Consider the following 16892-nt stretch of genomic DNA (forward strand, 5'->3'; position numbering starts at 1 on the left):
TTGTTGTAGACTTGTAGTTTATATTAGCTTTCGTGTAGTCCACTTTTTATAATATTCATGCATTTGATAGGATTTCAAAACTAGGGTCGGTCTTAAATTCTGATTATCAAAGGAACACAAATTCAAAGTGAACATTTAGCTCATTTGTAGCCCTTGAAGAACTCAAACATTCCAAGATTTTACATGTCAAACGAGAAAGTTGATCCAAGACCGCAAGCGCTTCAATGAGATCAATCCAATCAACTCCATGAGTAGATAGGACTCGTCGTTAAATAATAATACATCACCATGTAAAATTGCACAATAAATATCTTTCACTTTCATTCTGAGGTACCACCAATGAAAAAGGAATAGTTTTCCCATTGTGGATCCAAGCAAATATGGTTTTTCACAATCAATTCGACAACCTTAAACTCGGGTAAAATTACGGATCTATGCCAAACGTTCAGTGGCAGACCTCACTTCCTGTAAGGATGGAACCTCCCACCAGTGAAATTACCGTTTCCATATCCTTTACCACTTCCATAACCGCCGCCGCCACCATAACCGCCGCCGCCGCCATAACCATCGCCGCCATAACCGCCGCCATAACCTTTTGCCGGGCCATACCCTCCACCGCCACCTCCTCCAAAGATTTTACCACCGTCATATCCACCACTGGAACCACTGTACCCTTTACCTGCACTATAACCAGTGGGCCCACCACCATATCCAGTGGCGGCCCCAAACCCACCACCTCCATATGCACCACCGTTGTACAAAGGCCCACCAAATCCGTAACCATAGCCATATCCACCATATCCTCCATAAAATCCTGCAGAACCACCGCCATAATTCCCAGAGAAGTTTCCATAACCACCATAGCTATCATATCCGCCATAGGGTTTATCCATCTTACTGTTGTAGCCACCTCCGAAACCACCTTTTGAACCACTAGCAAAATTACCGCTAAATTTTGAACTACTACCTCCAAAACGTGAGCGACTTCCGGTAAAATTGTCAAAGCCAGATCTTTTTGGCTCAGCCCTCTTTATTTCAACCTGAAATTTTTTTACATTCGAGAGATCAGTCAATGAGTTATGCCATAAGATCAATAAAGCCCATGGCGTGTGATCTGACTCACTTGCTTTCCACCGAGTTCATGCATGCGACCATGAGCAAGTATTTTATCAATGGCATCTTCATTTTCAAAAGTTACAAAGCCAAAACCTCGGGACCGACCAGTTTGATGATCCAGCATAATTTGATGCTCCACAATATTACCGTAAGAAGAGAAATACTCCCTCAAATCGTCTGAATCGAAATGTTAAAAAAACAGCAAGCTCAACATAGGCCACACATGTAAAAACAAGTAAAAGAACATAATCATGAATTACCTTCATTTATTGACAATGGAATACCACCCACAAATATTTTCTTCGTCTTTGGCACTCCTCCAACTTGGGTGTCCTCCCTAGGGACTGTTCTCTTTACTTCAACCTGCCATGTGAGTTAAAAAAATAAGATTCCATATATAGTTGTAAAGTATAATCCGGAAGCTGCATCAAATAATCAATAAAAATATCCTACCGCTCTACCATCAATGACATGTTCTTCCAGTAAAACATTTTCAGCAACTTCTGGATCACCAAAAGTTACAAATCCAAATCCCCGTGGTCTTCCAGTAAGTTTATCCATCATTATTACAGAATCTATAATTTCTCCATACTTCCCAAAGTACCTGCTGAAGGATTCTGGAAAGAGAGTGCCAAGGATATATTTTAATGATAGCTATAACCTAATATTACTTCAATGATATATCACAACAGACTTGATATGACATTGGAGAGAGATTCCAGTACACCGAGAGAGTTCAAAATGATACACCAGCATTACCCAATTAACTAGTTGGATATAGGGAAGACAAAACAAAAGAAAATAATTAACTACGAGGGCAAAAAAATAGAAATTAATAAACATAAAAAGAAATGACAGATCACACATCCCCAAAAGTGATCCAGAAAACAGCAATCGCATTCTGATACATTCCCAATCAGAAGTCACCTTCTAATGCTCAAATACCATAATCCCATTTTTTCCTTTGCCTCCATGATAACTACGTAAAATAATCGAGCTTCATGATTGAAGAGATTTATTTGATATTTCTCCACACTAATTTGTTTCTTAACATATATTTGTTAAGTACATAAACTAAAGATTAATTTTACATGCGGTAACTTTTTTTCCGAACAAGCCCATTGACTGACTACCAGAACAATATGTATCCTCAAAACTCAAATCAAATTAATCATATATCATCTCTTTCAGAAGCTGGAAACTGGTGATACCAACAATAGTTAAGTGACAATCAAAATCAGAAGCATACTCCTACTTTTAACAGATTGATTATGTTTTCTTTCTGTTCCACCATTGTCTGTCTTTCAGTTAGTCTTATTGTTTCTCCACCACCATTGATTACCAGAGTAATATGTATCCTCAAAACTCAAATCAAAGCATTCATATATCATCTCTTTCAGAAGCTGGAAACCGGAGATACCAACAATAGTCAAGCGACAATCAAAATCAGAAGCATACTCCTTTTACCAGATTAATTCTGTTTTCTTTCTGTTCCACCATTGTCTGTCTTTCAATTAGTCTTATTGTTTCTCCACCACCCTCGTATCATTTACCCACCTTTCTTACTGGCAGCTTTCACAAATATTTTTTGGAAGCAAACAAAGGCTTTCCATCAACCCCATCTAACACATCTATGTTTAGACCAACTTCAACCATGTCTTCCCAACTCCCGCGATACAATAAGTAGTGAAATAGAGTGTCTAAAGAGAACACTCTTAACATACACAAATATATCATTTTAAAACTCAACCTAAAATTAAAAAAAAAAAAAAGAAAAAAGAAAAAAAAAAAAGCAAATATCAGTATGGATACTGGAAATACATATGATGCTCACACTACCTTTTGAAGTCTCCCACGCAATGCCTCCGACAAAGAGTTTTCTATCACAAGAAGAGAAACAAAAAACCAGCAGTTACTACCATTTCTCATACCCCTCACCATTTCTTGGGATGGAAACCCAAACCCATCTCACCTCTCAGAATATGCACAAGCTAAACTAAACAAAGCATTTCAATCTAATCACATAAACTCCTATGGACCTATGACACAAACTAGCACAACTAACCCTGCTGACGAAGAAGAATCATGCTTCAACTCATGACGGCCTGCACTATCATCTATTCTATCAATTGACCCGTAGTTTCCCTCTTCTGCTTCATTGTATTGCCCTTCGTACTGTGTTTCCTCGTCATGTTCGCCGCCATAAACGGCGGCGTTCCGGTCAGCTACACCATAATCCATCTGTTCTATCCTACCTATCAAAGAGAAAACTTGGGAGTAAATAAATATTATTCCAGCATTTCTTGCATTTTCTTTACCTTTCGAGGGCTTGCGATTGATTGTTTTACACTAAAAGTAAGGAAAATCCTAAGAAAAAGCACCTGCACCTGATGAATATAATCAGCAACCCGCTAGCTTCTAAATTTTTCAATCACTGACAAAGGAAATAGAGAAGAGATATAGCGCCTGTTGTGTGATAATATCGAAATTCGAAGAGGGTTTCGAAAACCCTAGCTTTCGCCTCTTGTAATTTACGGCGAATTGTGGATTCTATTTCGAAGGATCACTGTTCACTGTGAATGTTTTTCACGGTGGGCTGAACGTGGGCCTTAAGATATGATCAGGTCCCAACGTGGGCCTTAATTTAATCAATCCAGTTAGGTCCTTACAGAAAGAAATCATTTGAGAGGTCAAATTATGAAATATAATTATATAAATAAATAATCTATTTGCATTTTTTTTAATCTTATTTGCAAATTTTTTTTATTTTTTTTTTTATTTTTTTTTCAGATGGCCTGTACAGAAAGTTTCTTCATAACATCTGGGCATGGATCTTCGCCAAATATCTCCGGTGCTATGGGCACTGAGCAAGACTGTAGCCCTACACAATACCGCCAAACGAAAACAAAGATTAAGGATAAGTTGAATACACAACAGCTCGACTAATTAAGGGTGGACGCAAGACGAGTCCCTTGTAAGTCAGTCATACAGATAGTAGGAAAGAAATGCATGACAACTTCCCCGACTGAAATTACCACAAAATCTCTCAGGAGTTCCAAAGCTAGCAAATTTGATCGAAGAGATCATTTGACCAGGTGCACATGAAAGATGAGCTTTAGGCGGCAAAGGTTTCTTCACTTTTTTGATGCTTTCATTTGCCAATTTACTAAGGTTGGCTGCCACTCATATATATTTGCACATATGCTTTCTACTTCCCGTTTTGCTAACAAAATCCCATTAGGATTCCCTCCCCATTCTTCAAACACAACCAATAGATTTCCTGATGGATAGAGCCATGACCGAGGGACGTGATGTCAGAATTTTTCTCCAAAATCATGTTATCATGTATATATAAACATGATAAATAATATGCGGAAGCAGATCGAATGTTACCTCCGGCCATTGAAAATTTGTAAGTTCTCTGCTTTTCCTCTGATTGATGTCTTCTAAGCACTTCACGCTCTCTATAGATGGTGTATATTTTTCTTATGAGATATGTGCTTAGGGACCTCAATCGCTGCTATTTATAGGCATCTCATACCATCAACGAGTTTATTGTGGGAGCTTGAATGTCAAAAGAAGAGGCGCATGCCGTCTCAATTGTCAAAAATTTGAGGCTGCATGTGTTGTTCGTCAAAAAATGGTAGGTTTCTTGGCCGTCGCCAATTCCTACACGACACGCCTCTTTTAGTATGTGTCATATTTCTTACATTCTCCCACTTGACACATATATCTCATTTATCGTAGGAGAAAATAAAATATATGAATCATGGCGATAGGTCATCTAAAAGCGAGTATTATCTTCCATGTATCACAATACATTATGTATCTCAATCTGTATAACTTCATGAATAAACATTATGTTTATTCGAGGTCCAACTTTATTGATATTTCTCTAATCAATGAATGTGTGCACAATATATATGAGAAAATATCACATCATAGTTTCATTAATTTGTTCTTAAAACAAAATTACATAAAGAAACCAAGTGCCATTCTTTCTGTATGATTCTTAAATTTCAATGGTGGCATGTCTTTAGTCAAAGGATATGCAATCATCAATTCAGTGCTAATGTGTTCGATAAGTAACTTATTATCTTTAACACGTTCTCGTATGGCTAAATACTTAATGTCGATGTGCTTGCTTCAACTACCACTTTTGTTATTTTTAGCCATAAAAACAGCAGCTGAATTGCCACAATATATTCTTAATGGTTTAGATATAGAATCCATGATTCTAAGCCTCGAAATGAAACTCTGCAACCATACACCATGTTAGGTTGCCTCAAAACAAGCTACGAACTCAGCTTCCATAGTGGAAGTAGCAGTTAATGTCTGCTTTGCACTTCTCTAAGATACAGCTCCGACCAGCTAGCATAAAAATACATCCTGAAGTGGATTTTCGTGAATCAATGCAGCCAGGTAGTCTGAATCAGAGTAGCCAATTACTTCCAAATTCTCAGTTCGTCTGAACATAAGCATATAATCTTTGGTCCCTTGAAGGTACCTCATGACTTTTTTTGCAGATTTCCAATGGTCTAAACCTGGAATTACTCTGATATCTTCCCAACATCCCAACAACAAATGCAATGTCAGGTCTAGTGCAAACTTGAGCATACATCAAGCTTCCTACATCAGAAGCATAAGGAATGTGTTGGAACATTTCATGTTCGCAATCTTGATTTTGATGTTAACAAAACTTGTTATTGTATTTCTAACATATTTACTCATGTGTGAAGTTGCAAACACAAAAAGCAAACTGAAACCGAATTCTGCACAAACTGAATTTCTGGCAAGTTTTGGTGTTTTGATGATATCTCTCAACTGGATGATCCAAATTACAATCCGTCAACTTGACTGATTAGAAAACTCAATTTAGAACAAGTCGCATTTCATGTCAGTTGGGCAAAAGCGGATGTTATTGATCGAGCAAAACTTGCACTGTGGAATCCTTAATAAAAATATGGTTTTGTATGCTCAAAAATTAATCGCAAGTGCACGATGTCAAGTAATAGTATAATGTACGTGAGTACGAATATCGTTCCACTGAAGAGTGTATTTGACAATTATTATTTCTAGTTATCAAATCTTTAGCAACGAAAATTTGATTGATTGATTATTACTACTATGCTCAAATAAACATGAAAATAAAAAGATTCAAGAATTAAATAATGATATATGATATCTAGGATGGTTGATTAAAATTCAATGAGAAATGAATTTGTTGGGAATCTCAGTTCACATACCCCTCGTTAATTTATTAATTCGTTCGATAGTGATTGTATGCTTCCGACAGGATTTCCTATTCAATTGAACACATTCTCTCGAGCTATGCCAAACTAATTCTACTCAGTGAAGTAATTAAATGTCTTTAATTATTTATCAAGAGCGAATTGCATGTCGATCTATGAAATCCCCTAGTATTCGACCCTTAGGACTATAACTATCGGCGCGTATCCAATTTCATATGTCTATGTAAATTATAGATCCACGGATTATGTTACTCGTTCCTATCACAAGCTATTCTCTCGAACTCACTCGCAATATAAAACGTTGTTAAAGTTAGCTACGCTCTAACAACACAATGAAAAACAGTACAAGAATAAACCAACAACTGAAATATGAATTAACTAAATCAGAGTTCGGGGTAGGATCCCCTTAAATCCCAACAAATATTTTAAGTAGCTACTAGAATTCATAGTAAAAATAAACAGAACAATGTTTAAGGGATAAAAACTAAATTAGAAATACTAGACTAGACGAGATCTGCGAAGAACTGTGCTCGGAAATCTTTGAATCGTCAACTCCAAGCACTTTTTCCAAGCTTTTCTCCCCTACTCAGACTTTTTATTTTTCTTTGACGCGCCCGGGGGGACATAAGTTTTCGCCCGGGCGCATGAATCTCGCAAATCTTGATTTTCTCCTCTCTTGCAGGCGCCCGGGCGGATGTGAATGTGCCCCCGGGCGGATTGCTTTCGAATTTCTTCTTTAATTTTCATTTTATTCACAATCCACCAGCATTTTCACCAACTAAACACATGATCAACAAGAAAACATAAATTATGCTAAAATAACTCAAAATGTCTGCAATCTAAATGATAAATGCAACCCAACGGGACATAACACGATATGAAAAACAAGTAAAATCCCCCTATAACAACCCCCCAATACTAACCTTTTGCTCGCCCTTGAGCAAAACATGTGATAAGACAAAATGCAACATGACACAAAGTAGCTCGACAGTGAATTCATAGTCATTAAATAGCCTCAGCGAAACTCAACATATTCCCTTGTCGATCAATGAAAAACCACAATTCTTCGCACTTTCTTTTGGTCTAGACATTGTTTCAAATAAAACTGAACGTGTATGTGTGTGTCGTTAGTCCTAGTATCATAAATGACAAATGGATCCATTCTCAACCATGGTCAGGGATTTAAATCAGTCTGTTAGTGTAAATCTTACTCTCTTTTATTCCTATGCACTCAGTAATCACCAGCAGCAGTTTATTTTTTTTGACTGAATTGGAATACAGTAATAAAAGGACTAAATTAGAGCCTTTCATCTCAGATTCAAATCCACGTGTTTTACATTTTTAGCCAGGAATAGGATTTCATTCCTTTATTTGGCTCTCCAGCACCTTACATCTCCAACTTTAGCCAGGAATAGGATTTCATTCCTTTATTCGGCTCCCCCACACCTTACATCTCCATCGTTCTCTTTTTTTTAACGCTGCTGATAGATACCTCGATTCAAGAGAATATCGTCAAGTTCAATTTACACCTTCAAACATCTTCGTTCCCCATTTTAGTTTTAAATTTTCACCATCTTATCATGAATGCTTCTAGTTCTAACATTCGTGCAAAGAGGATTCAGCATTTTAAATAAAACTTCATGTCTTTACCACAGTATGTGCTAAAGGAGTGCGATTATACGACAGACAGGGCATGTCTCATCACCTCTTAATCATCCTTGGCTAACAAGTGCTACTTCTAGCACTGTCGGCTGACACACTCCAATGCAAAAACGACTAAAACTAAATGCCCACAAATAAAACCAACAGAGCAAAAAAAATGAACACATAAAACAACACCCATCCACCCCCCAATACTAAAGTCGAGCAGTGTCCCCAATGCAACAGACGATAGAAAAAGAGGCAGATAGTGTGTAACAAAATAGATGCAATATGACCTACACATGCAATAGAAACAGAAATAAACAAAATGATCTAAACGGAATGCAGGAAATAAAAAGAAGGGACATAAGTGTCTCCCCTCTCAAAGATCATCCTCCTCGTGCGCCTCTGGGGGAATGACACCAGCATCCGGCTCTGGTGCATCGGCATAGTGGAACTGAAACGGTGGCGGGAAAGCTGGCATAGATGGTGACATAAGGGCCGGGTCAATACCACTGTGGCTTCCAGGGACAGACGCAGCATGGCATCAGTGGCGGCCTGATATGTCTGACTCACAGCCTGCCACTGTAACTGATGGTCAGCGAATGCAGCAAACTCGTCCATCCGGTCCTGAAAAAGGCAACGGCGAGGTCTGGGGGCCGGTGGTGGGGGCTGCTGTGGCACGGGATCGAAAGTCAAACCGTCCCATATAGGGCCAAACTGCGGGAAAGCCTTCCGCCATACTGCCATTTTCTGTATCCAGCTAGCGTCATCAAGGGCCTTGGTCGGTGGCAACCACTCATCGTCATCCTGAAAAACGACCTCAGTGCCTGCACATAGCTCGGTGATAATGTGGGGGAAGAATAATGCCACATTCGGATTATGAATGCTCAGTTGGATCTGCGAATAAATAATCCTGTCCACATTGAGTGGCATGTGAGTGATCAGTGCATAAAGCAGCAGCCCCCCTCTCCCTCGGTACTTCGCTAGTGTGCCCGAATGGCATCAATCGTGTGCCCAAAAATGCATACCACATCGCAGCCGGGACTAACAAATATTTTTCGACGAAGCAAGTGTACGATCCAGGTGTCTTCCACGGAGACCCCGGATAGCAGATTCTGCGCATCATCAGGTCTAAGTTGGGTTCTGCTGCCCATGCCACATATACCGAATCATCCACAGCCGGTGTCTCAAGCACCCTATTAATTTTTACCGAACTAAAATCTACCAGCTTTCCTCTCACAAATGCTTTACTATCGCTTCTCTCAGCCGCATTAGCATAGAATTCCCTCACCACTGGTACCATCGCGGCTTGCGGTTGGCTACAAAATTTTCCCCAGCTTCTATTCTCAATTTGATTTATAATAAATATGTATTGCACAAGCTGGAAACCACGTTCGCGAAGCGGAGCTCTATGTATTTTCGCATGTTCATAGCATTCCCTAGCGGTATCATTCACAAATAACTGAGAATTACGCGATGAAGACGAAGAGGCATGACTTACCCGAGCTTTCTTAGGCGCCATCGTGGATTATTTGAGAAGCACAAGTAGCCCGGAGTAGGAGGCGTGTTGCCGGACGTCAGTAGTGGCCGGAAGCTTTAGCGGCGGCCGGAAAAGCGCAGAGGTGGCCGAAAAATTTCAGAGGTGGCCGGAGTTCCTTCAGCGATGGTCGGAAAAAAATGTGGTGACCGGAAAATTGATGCCTTGGTGTTTGGTGAAGGTGGTGACACTTAATTGTACCTGAAATTGACACAAGACAAGGGATTTGAGCGAGATTGAGAGAGAAGGGGGCGAAAATCGAAGGGGAAGGAGTAGGGTTCGAATGGGAAGAAGAAAAGCAGGTTGCAGATTTTTAAATCTGCGCGATCCGCCCAGGCGGATGTGAGTGGCCTCCCGGGCGGATGACTCTCGGCTTTTTTTTAAAAAAAATTTGAAAAGGGCGCGCCCGGGCGGGTGTAAATGTCCGCCCGGGCGGAAACTTCACGGCTTTTCACAAGTTTTTGGAAAAAGGAGCGTGCCCGGGCGGACTTAAATTTGCGCTCAGGCGGAAGCTGCACGTTTTTACAACCCTTTAAATTTTTTTTATATATAAAAGTAAAACACTAAGAACATAAATAAAGATCGAATTAAATGCAAGATAAGGGAAAGAGATGTAGTTCTCAATTTATAATCGAGAGCTTGACTTTCCAAGTTGTGTCTAAACTGCGCCACCCATGTAGTGCTTCAATCGCTGGGCATTGACCGTAAATGTCTCATCATTTCCATCTTGCAATTCTACAGTTCCCAATGGGTAAACTTTGGAAATTACGAATGGACCAGACCATCGCGATTTCAATTTTCCGGGAAACAGTCGCAACCGGGAGTTGTAGAGCAGGACATTTTCACCTTCCTTGAATTCCCTTTCAATGATTTGCCTGTCATGAGCCCTCTTTGTCTTTTCCTTGTATGATAGTGCGAGATCATATGCCAGATTCCGAAATTCCTCCAACTGGTCCAATTGAAGCAGACGTCGTTCACCTGCATCAGTAAAGTTAAAGTTCAGTGCTTTTGTTGCCCAATATGCCCGATGCTCTAACTCTACAGGTAGATGACATGCTTTACCAAACAATAACCTATATGGTGTAGTGCCTATAGGTGTTTTGAACGCAGTCCTATATGCCCAAAGGGCGTCATCTAATCTTACAGACCAATCTTTTCGACTAACACCTACCACTTTTTCTAAAATCCGCTTGATTTCTCGGTTAGACACTTCCACTTGACCACTCGTTTGGGGGTGATAGGGAGTAGATATCTTATGTGTGACACCATATTTGCTCAAAAGTTTTTCAAAGAGTTTGTTGCAAAAATGGGTGCCACCATCACTAATGATTGCTCGTGGTGTCCCAAACCTGTTAAAAATATTTTTCTTTAAAAATTTCAAGACCACTTGAGCATCAGTTAGTGGCATATGCTTCTGCCTCTACCCACTTAGACACATAGTCGACCGCCCCAAAATATATTTTTTCGTGAACGAGCTGGAAAACGGTCACATGAAGTCTATTCCCCACACATCAAAAACCTCACACTCAATAATATTATTTAAAGGCATTTCATGACGGTTAGAGATGTTACATGTCCGCTGACATTTATCACAGGTAAGCACATAAGAACGAGCATCCTTAAAGAGGGTTGGCCAATAAAAGCCACATTCAAGTACCTTGGATGCCGTCTTGGTTGGTCCAAAATGACCACCACCTCACGGTCATGGCAATGGTTAAGGATTTGACCAAACTTTTCCTCTGCAACACACCTTCTGATCATAGAATCTGCACAGATCTTAAACAAAAATGGTTCCTCCCAAAAATAATGTTTCACGTCAAAAAGAATTTCTTACGTTGATGAAACGATAGATTGGGTGGTGGTGTGCCTGTGACAAGAAAATTAGCAAAATTTGCATACCAAGAATAGTGTCTCACCTCCAATAGCTGCTCATCAAGAAACCAATCATTTATAGCATGATCTACACAGTTATTACTAATCAGCTCCAACCTAGACAAGTGATCCGCTACTACATTCTCGACACCCTTCTTATCTTTTATTTCTAAATCAAATTCTTGCAACAATAAAATCCACCGAAGTAGGCGTGGCTTTGCATCTTTCTTAGCAAGTAAATATTTCAGTGCAGAGTGATCTGTGTAAATAATGATTTTGGACAAAACAAGATATGCATGAAATTTGTCAAGCGCAAACACTACTGCAAGTAATTCCTTTTCAGTTGTTGCATAATTCAATTGAGCCTCATCTAGGGTCTTACTTGCGTAGTAAATTGTATGAAATACCTTGTTTTGCCGCTGGCCAAGCACAGCCCCCACCGCAGTATCACTGGCATCGCACATGACCTCGAAGGGTATATCCCAATCTGGTGCCACCAAGACAGGAGCCGTCACCAAGCTCTCCTTCAAATCCTTGTATGCCTGTAAACATTTCGAATTAAAATCAAAAGGCACATCTTTCATAAGTAAGGAAGATAGAGGTTTGGCAATTTTAGAAAAATCTTTGATGAAACGCCGATAAAAATCGACGTGGCCTAGAAAACTTCTAACTCCCTTTATGGATGCCGGAGGTGGCAAGTTCTTGATAACTTCAACTTTTACCTTATCCACCTCTATTCCATGCCTGGATATCTTGTGCCCCAATACTATTCCTTCTTGTACTATAAAATGGCACTTTTCCCAATTTAGCACCAAATTCGTCTCCTCACATCTCATCAATACCACCTTCAAATTCTGCAAACAATCATCAAAAGAAGAGCCAAAAATCGAGAAGTCTTCCATAAAAATTTCAAGGAAAGTTCCTATCATGTCGTGAAATATAGCAGTCATGTATCGTTGAAAAGTGGCAGGGGCATTACACAAACCAAAGGGCATTCGTCTAAAAGCAAAAGTGCCATAAGGACAAGTGAAAGTGGTTTTCTCTTGGTCCTCGGGCGCAATCATGATTTGGTTATACCCTGAATACCCATCTAAAAATCAATAAAACTCATGACCCACTAACCTCTCAAGCATTTGATCAATGAAGGGCAGTGGAAAGTGATCTTTATGGGTAGCATCATTTAATTTCCTATAATCAATGCACACACGCCATCCCGTCACTGTCATAGTGGGATCAATTCATTTTTTTCATTTGTGATCACAGTAATCCCACCTTTTTTTCGGCACACACTGAACATGACTTACCCATGCACTATCAGATATATGATAGATAATACCTGCATCAAGGAGTTTAATAGTCTCTGCTTTTACTACCTCTTGCATCTTTGGATTTAATCTTCTTTGAGGTTGCACAAGAGGTGAGTACTCGTCTTCCATCAAGATCTTGTGCATGCAGACTGATGGGTTGATCCCTTTGATGTCCGCCACCTTCCACGCAAAGGCATTCTTGTGCGCTTTCAAAACTTCCAATAGTTTGTCCTCCATCACATCTGTCAAAGCAGCAGAAATAATGACAGGTAAAGTGTTATTCTCGCCTAGGTATACGTACTTTAGGTGTTGAGGCAATGGTTTGAGCTCAAGCGTCGGTGGCTCCTCCAGGCTTGACTTTTGAGGGGTCAAGTCTCTTCGATCTCCCAAATCCTCTAATCTCATCCTTATTGGCCTCTTCCATGGCTGGTTGGCATTGAGGTATGTCATTATTTCGGTTTTTTCTGCATCCAATTCATCTTCTCTCAATTCGGTAGTGAGAGTGGCTTCCAAAGGGTCCCTAAGAGCATCTTGCACATAGTTAGACACAAGAGCATCAAAAGCATCAATTCTATAACAACTATCAGAATGCAGTGTGTGCTTAAGTGCATTAAAAACATCAAAATTAATCTCTTCCTCCCCCACTCTCAATCTCAACTTCCTTTCTTGAACATCAATCAGGGCCTTGCCAGTTTCAAGGAACGGTCTCCCCAAAATCAAAGGCATCTCCATATCCTCCTCCATGTCGAGCACCACGAAATCTGCAGGAAAAATAAATTTGTCCACTTTCACTAGCACATCCTCAATCACTCATCGTGGATACTTGACAGATCTGTCAGCTAGCTGTAAGGACATCCTGGTTGTCTTAGGCTCTCCTAATCCGAGTTTCCTGAATACAGATAAAGGCATAAGATTAATACTTACTCCAAATCACATAAAGCTTTATGGAAAACAACATCACCAATCATGCAAGGAATAGAAAAACTCCCTGGGTCTTTTAGTTTCGGTGGGATTTTGTTTTGCACCAAAGCAGAGCAATTTTCGGTTAAGTTCATCGTCATGTGATCCTCCAACTTCCTCTTATTAGCTAATATGTCTTTCAAAAATTTAGCATAACTAGGCATTTGCATCAAAGTATTGGCAAAAGGAATATTGATATGCAATTTTTTAAATACCTCAAGAAACTTACCGAATTGTGCGTCAAGTTTTGCTTTTTTCAGTGCTGCAGGGAAAGGAGGAGGTATAAAAATTTTAGATTGTGCAGTGGGTGCTGGTGTAGAGTTAGAAGACTTACCTTTAGATGTCTCAATCTGTTCATCCGACACTTGATTTTTTTCTTTTTCTCTCGACTCTAAAATTTTTCCACTCTTCAACTCAATGGCCTTCACTTGCTCTTTTGGATTGGTCTCGGTGTTACTTGGCAAGGTGCCCGGCTCTCTACTTGCTATCATCTTTGCTAACTGTCCAATCTGATTCTCTAGCCCTTTTATTGATGCATCTTGGTTTTGGAGTCTAGTTTCAGTAGATGAGATGAACCTAGACATCATCTGCTCCAAATTGGACTTTTCTTCTCTAGGAGGGTCAGATCTGTACATTGGTTGTTTCCCATATTGTTGTCCTCTCTGAGGTCGATTCTGATTGTTTTGACCACCCCATGAGAAGTTGGGATGTTGCATCCTTCCAGGATTATATGTGTTTGAGTACGGATCATTCCTTGGACGGTTTTGGACTCCCACTTGATTCACAGGTGCCCCTTCTGGCACATAAAAAGGACCACTGTCTTGACAGTCCTTAACATAGTGTTCTCCTCCGAATTTTTCACAAAATATCTCTTGAAGACGCATAGCCATGCCACCCATATTCAACCCATCCAACTTCCTGTTCAAGACATCAAGTTGTGCAGTAATAGCGGAAAGGTTAGTTACCTGGTGAACTCCTGCACTTCTTCGCTGGTTGTTCCTTTCAGATTGAGGATGATAGCTGCTAGCAGCCATCTCCTCCAACAGCTCATATCCTTCCTCAGCAGTTTTCTCAGTAGGTTTCCACAAGCATCATCATCTATTATAGTACGATTAGGAGTAAGCAAGCCATAATAAAAGGTTTGAACGACTAACCCAAGTGGTAGTTCGTGATGAGGACATCTTCGTAATAGATCTTTGAAACGCTCCCATGCTTCATATAAATACTCCTGCTCGAATTGAGCAAATGTGGTTATGTCCACCCGCAGCTTCATGGTCTTAGATGGAGGGAAGTATTTAATGAGAAACGATTTCGCCATGTCCTCTCATGTGGTGATCGAACCTACAGCCAAACAATTTAACCATGCTTTAGCATTATCACGTAAGGAGAAAGGAAATAAACACAGTATAACAGCATCATCAGAAACTCCATTAAATTTTAAAGTATCGCAAATTTCAAGAAAATCTGCGATGTGCGTGTTTGGGTCATCTACTGCAGATCCTCCAAACTGGACTGTATTCTGAATCATCTGAATTATAGCTGGCTTGATTTCGAAGTGATTTGCTCGCACAATAGGCCTCACAATGCTGGGGCGTGCACCATCCAAAGAAGGTTGGGCATACTCGAGCATTGGTATGCGGCGCGGCATCTCAACTTGTCTATCTTCACGATGTTCCTCCTCATGCTCATGTTTGTGTCTCTCCATCAGTTCCTTCAGTCTCTGCTGCTGTCTTCTCTTGCGGAAAGTTCTTTCAATTTCAGGGTCAAACTGCTCAAGCTCCACGTCAAGTGACTTTAGCATGCACTGGACGAGATATCTGTAATAGAATATGGAGTGTTAACTTAATAAAATGAAACAATGCTAAAGAAAATAACTAAAAATAAAATTGTGAATTAACAGTCCCCGGCAACGGCGCCAAAAACTTGATCGATCAAACCTTACACTGTGGAATCCTTAATAAAAATATGGTTTGTATGCTCAAAAATTAATCGCAAGTGCACGATGTCAAGTAATAGTATAATGTACGTGAGTATGAATATCGTTCCACTGAAGACTGTATTTGACAATTATTATTTCTAGTTATCAAATCTTTAGCAACGAAAATTTGATTGATTGATTATTACTACTATGCTCAAATAAACATGAAAATAAAAATATTCATGAATTAAATAATGATATATGATATCTAGGATGGTTGATTAAAATTCAATGAGAAATGAATTTGTTGAGAATCTCAATTCACCTACCCCTCGTTAATTTATTAACTCGTTCGATAGTGATTGTATGCTTCCGACAGGATTTCCTATTCAATTGAACACGCTCTCTCGAGCTATGCCTAACTAATTCTACTCAGTGAAGTAATTAAATGTCTTTAATTATTTATCAAGAGCGAATTGCAGATCGATCTATGAAATCCTCTAGTTTTCGACCCTTAGGACTATAACTATCGGCGCGTATCCAATTTCATAAGTCTATGTTAATTGTAGATCCACGGATTATGTTACTCGTTCCTATCACAAGCTATTCTCTCGAACTCACTCGCAATATAAAACGTTGTTAAAGTTAGCTACGCTCTAACAACACAATGAAAAACAGTAACACAATCAAGAATAAACCAACAACTGAAATATGAATTAACTAAATCAGAGTTCGGGGTAGGATCCCCTTAAATCCCAACAAATATTTTAAGTTAGCTACTAGAATTCATAGTAAAAATAAACACACCAATGTTTAAGGGATAAAAACTAAATTAGAAATACTAGATTAGACGAGATCTGCGAAGAACTGTGCTCGGAAATCTTCGAATCTTCAACTCCAAGCACTTTCTCCAAGCTTTTCTCCCCTCCTCAGACTTTTTGGCTGATGAATAATGATGCATAAAATCTAAATCAGTCAAAAATCGTCCAACAAATCAGCCTCTTCTCGGAATTTAGGAAAAAATCGGCAGCAAATCTTTCCAAAATTCAAACGCGCCCGGGCGGACGTAAGTTTCCGCCTGGGCGGATGTCTTGCGCAAATCCTGCATTTTTATTTTTCTTTGACGCGCCCGGACGGACATAAGTTTCCACCCGGGCGGATGACTCTCACAAATCTTGATTTTCTCCCCTCTTGCAGGCGCCCGGGCGGATGTGAATGTGTGCCCTGGCGGATTGCTTTCGAATTTCTTCTTTAATTTTCAGTTTATTCACAACTCACCTGCATTT

The 16892-nt window shown here is 39.7% G+C and overlaps 2 protein-coding genes and 1 non-coding gene across 4 annotated transcripts; 1 reads left to right on the forward strand and 2 right to left on the reverse strand.

Annotated features, from left to right (window-relative positions):
- Nucleotides 1-220: 220 nt before the first annotated feature.
- Nucleotides 221-3701, reverse strand: LOC142546271 (uncharacterized). 2 transcript variants are annotated; one of them, XM_075653905.1, is made up of 7 exons: nt 3504-3701; nt 3182-3371; nt 2956-2996; nt 1570-1733; nt 1377-1479; nt 1124-1293; nt 221-1040 (listed from the first exon to the last, which is right to left on the reverse strand). In XM_075653905.1, exons 2-7 carry the CDS (start codon nt 3355-3357, stop codon nt 459-461), a joined length of 1236 nt encoding a protein of 411 aa, XP_075510020.1. In that variant the 5' UTR covers nt 3358-3371; nt 3504-3701; the 3' UTR covers nt 221-458. The 2 variants fall into 2 exon arrangements, with proteins under 2 accessions (XP_075510020.1, XP_075510029.1); XM_075653914.1 differs by having other exon boundaries at nt 3498-3685.
- Nucleotides 3702-10207: 6506 nt separating this feature from the next.
- LOC142511637 (uncharacterized) lies at nt 10208-15006 on the reverse strand. The gene is made up of 10 exons (XM_075619655.1): nt 14843-15006; nt 14190-14606; nt 13552-13617; nt 12758-13308; nt 12544-12640; nt 12144-12420; nt 11829-11963; nt 11384-11474; nt 11207-11302; nt 10208-10527 (listed from the first exon to the last, which is right to left on the reverse strand). The coding sequence occupies exons 1-10, from the start codon at nt 15004-15006 to the stop codon at nt 10208-10210; spliced, it is 2214 nt and encodes a 737-aa protein (XP_075475770.1).
- Nucleotides 14852-14957, forward strand: LOC142521260 (small nucleolar RNA R71). Its single transcript, XR_012814113.1, has one exon. It is a non-coding gene; the product is annotated as a small nucleolar RNA R71 (small nucleolar RNA).
- Nucleotides 15007-16892: the final 1886 nt, after the last annotated feature.

The sequence above is a fragment of the Primulina tabacum genome, chromosome 1 (genome assembly GCF_025594145.1).
Source record: "Primulina tabacum isolate GXHZ01 chromosome 1, ASM2559414v2, whole genome shotgun sequence".
Classification (NCBI taxonomy): Eukaryota; Viridiplantae; Streptophyta; class Magnoliopsida; order Lamiales; family Gesneriaceae; genus Primulina; species Primulina tabacum.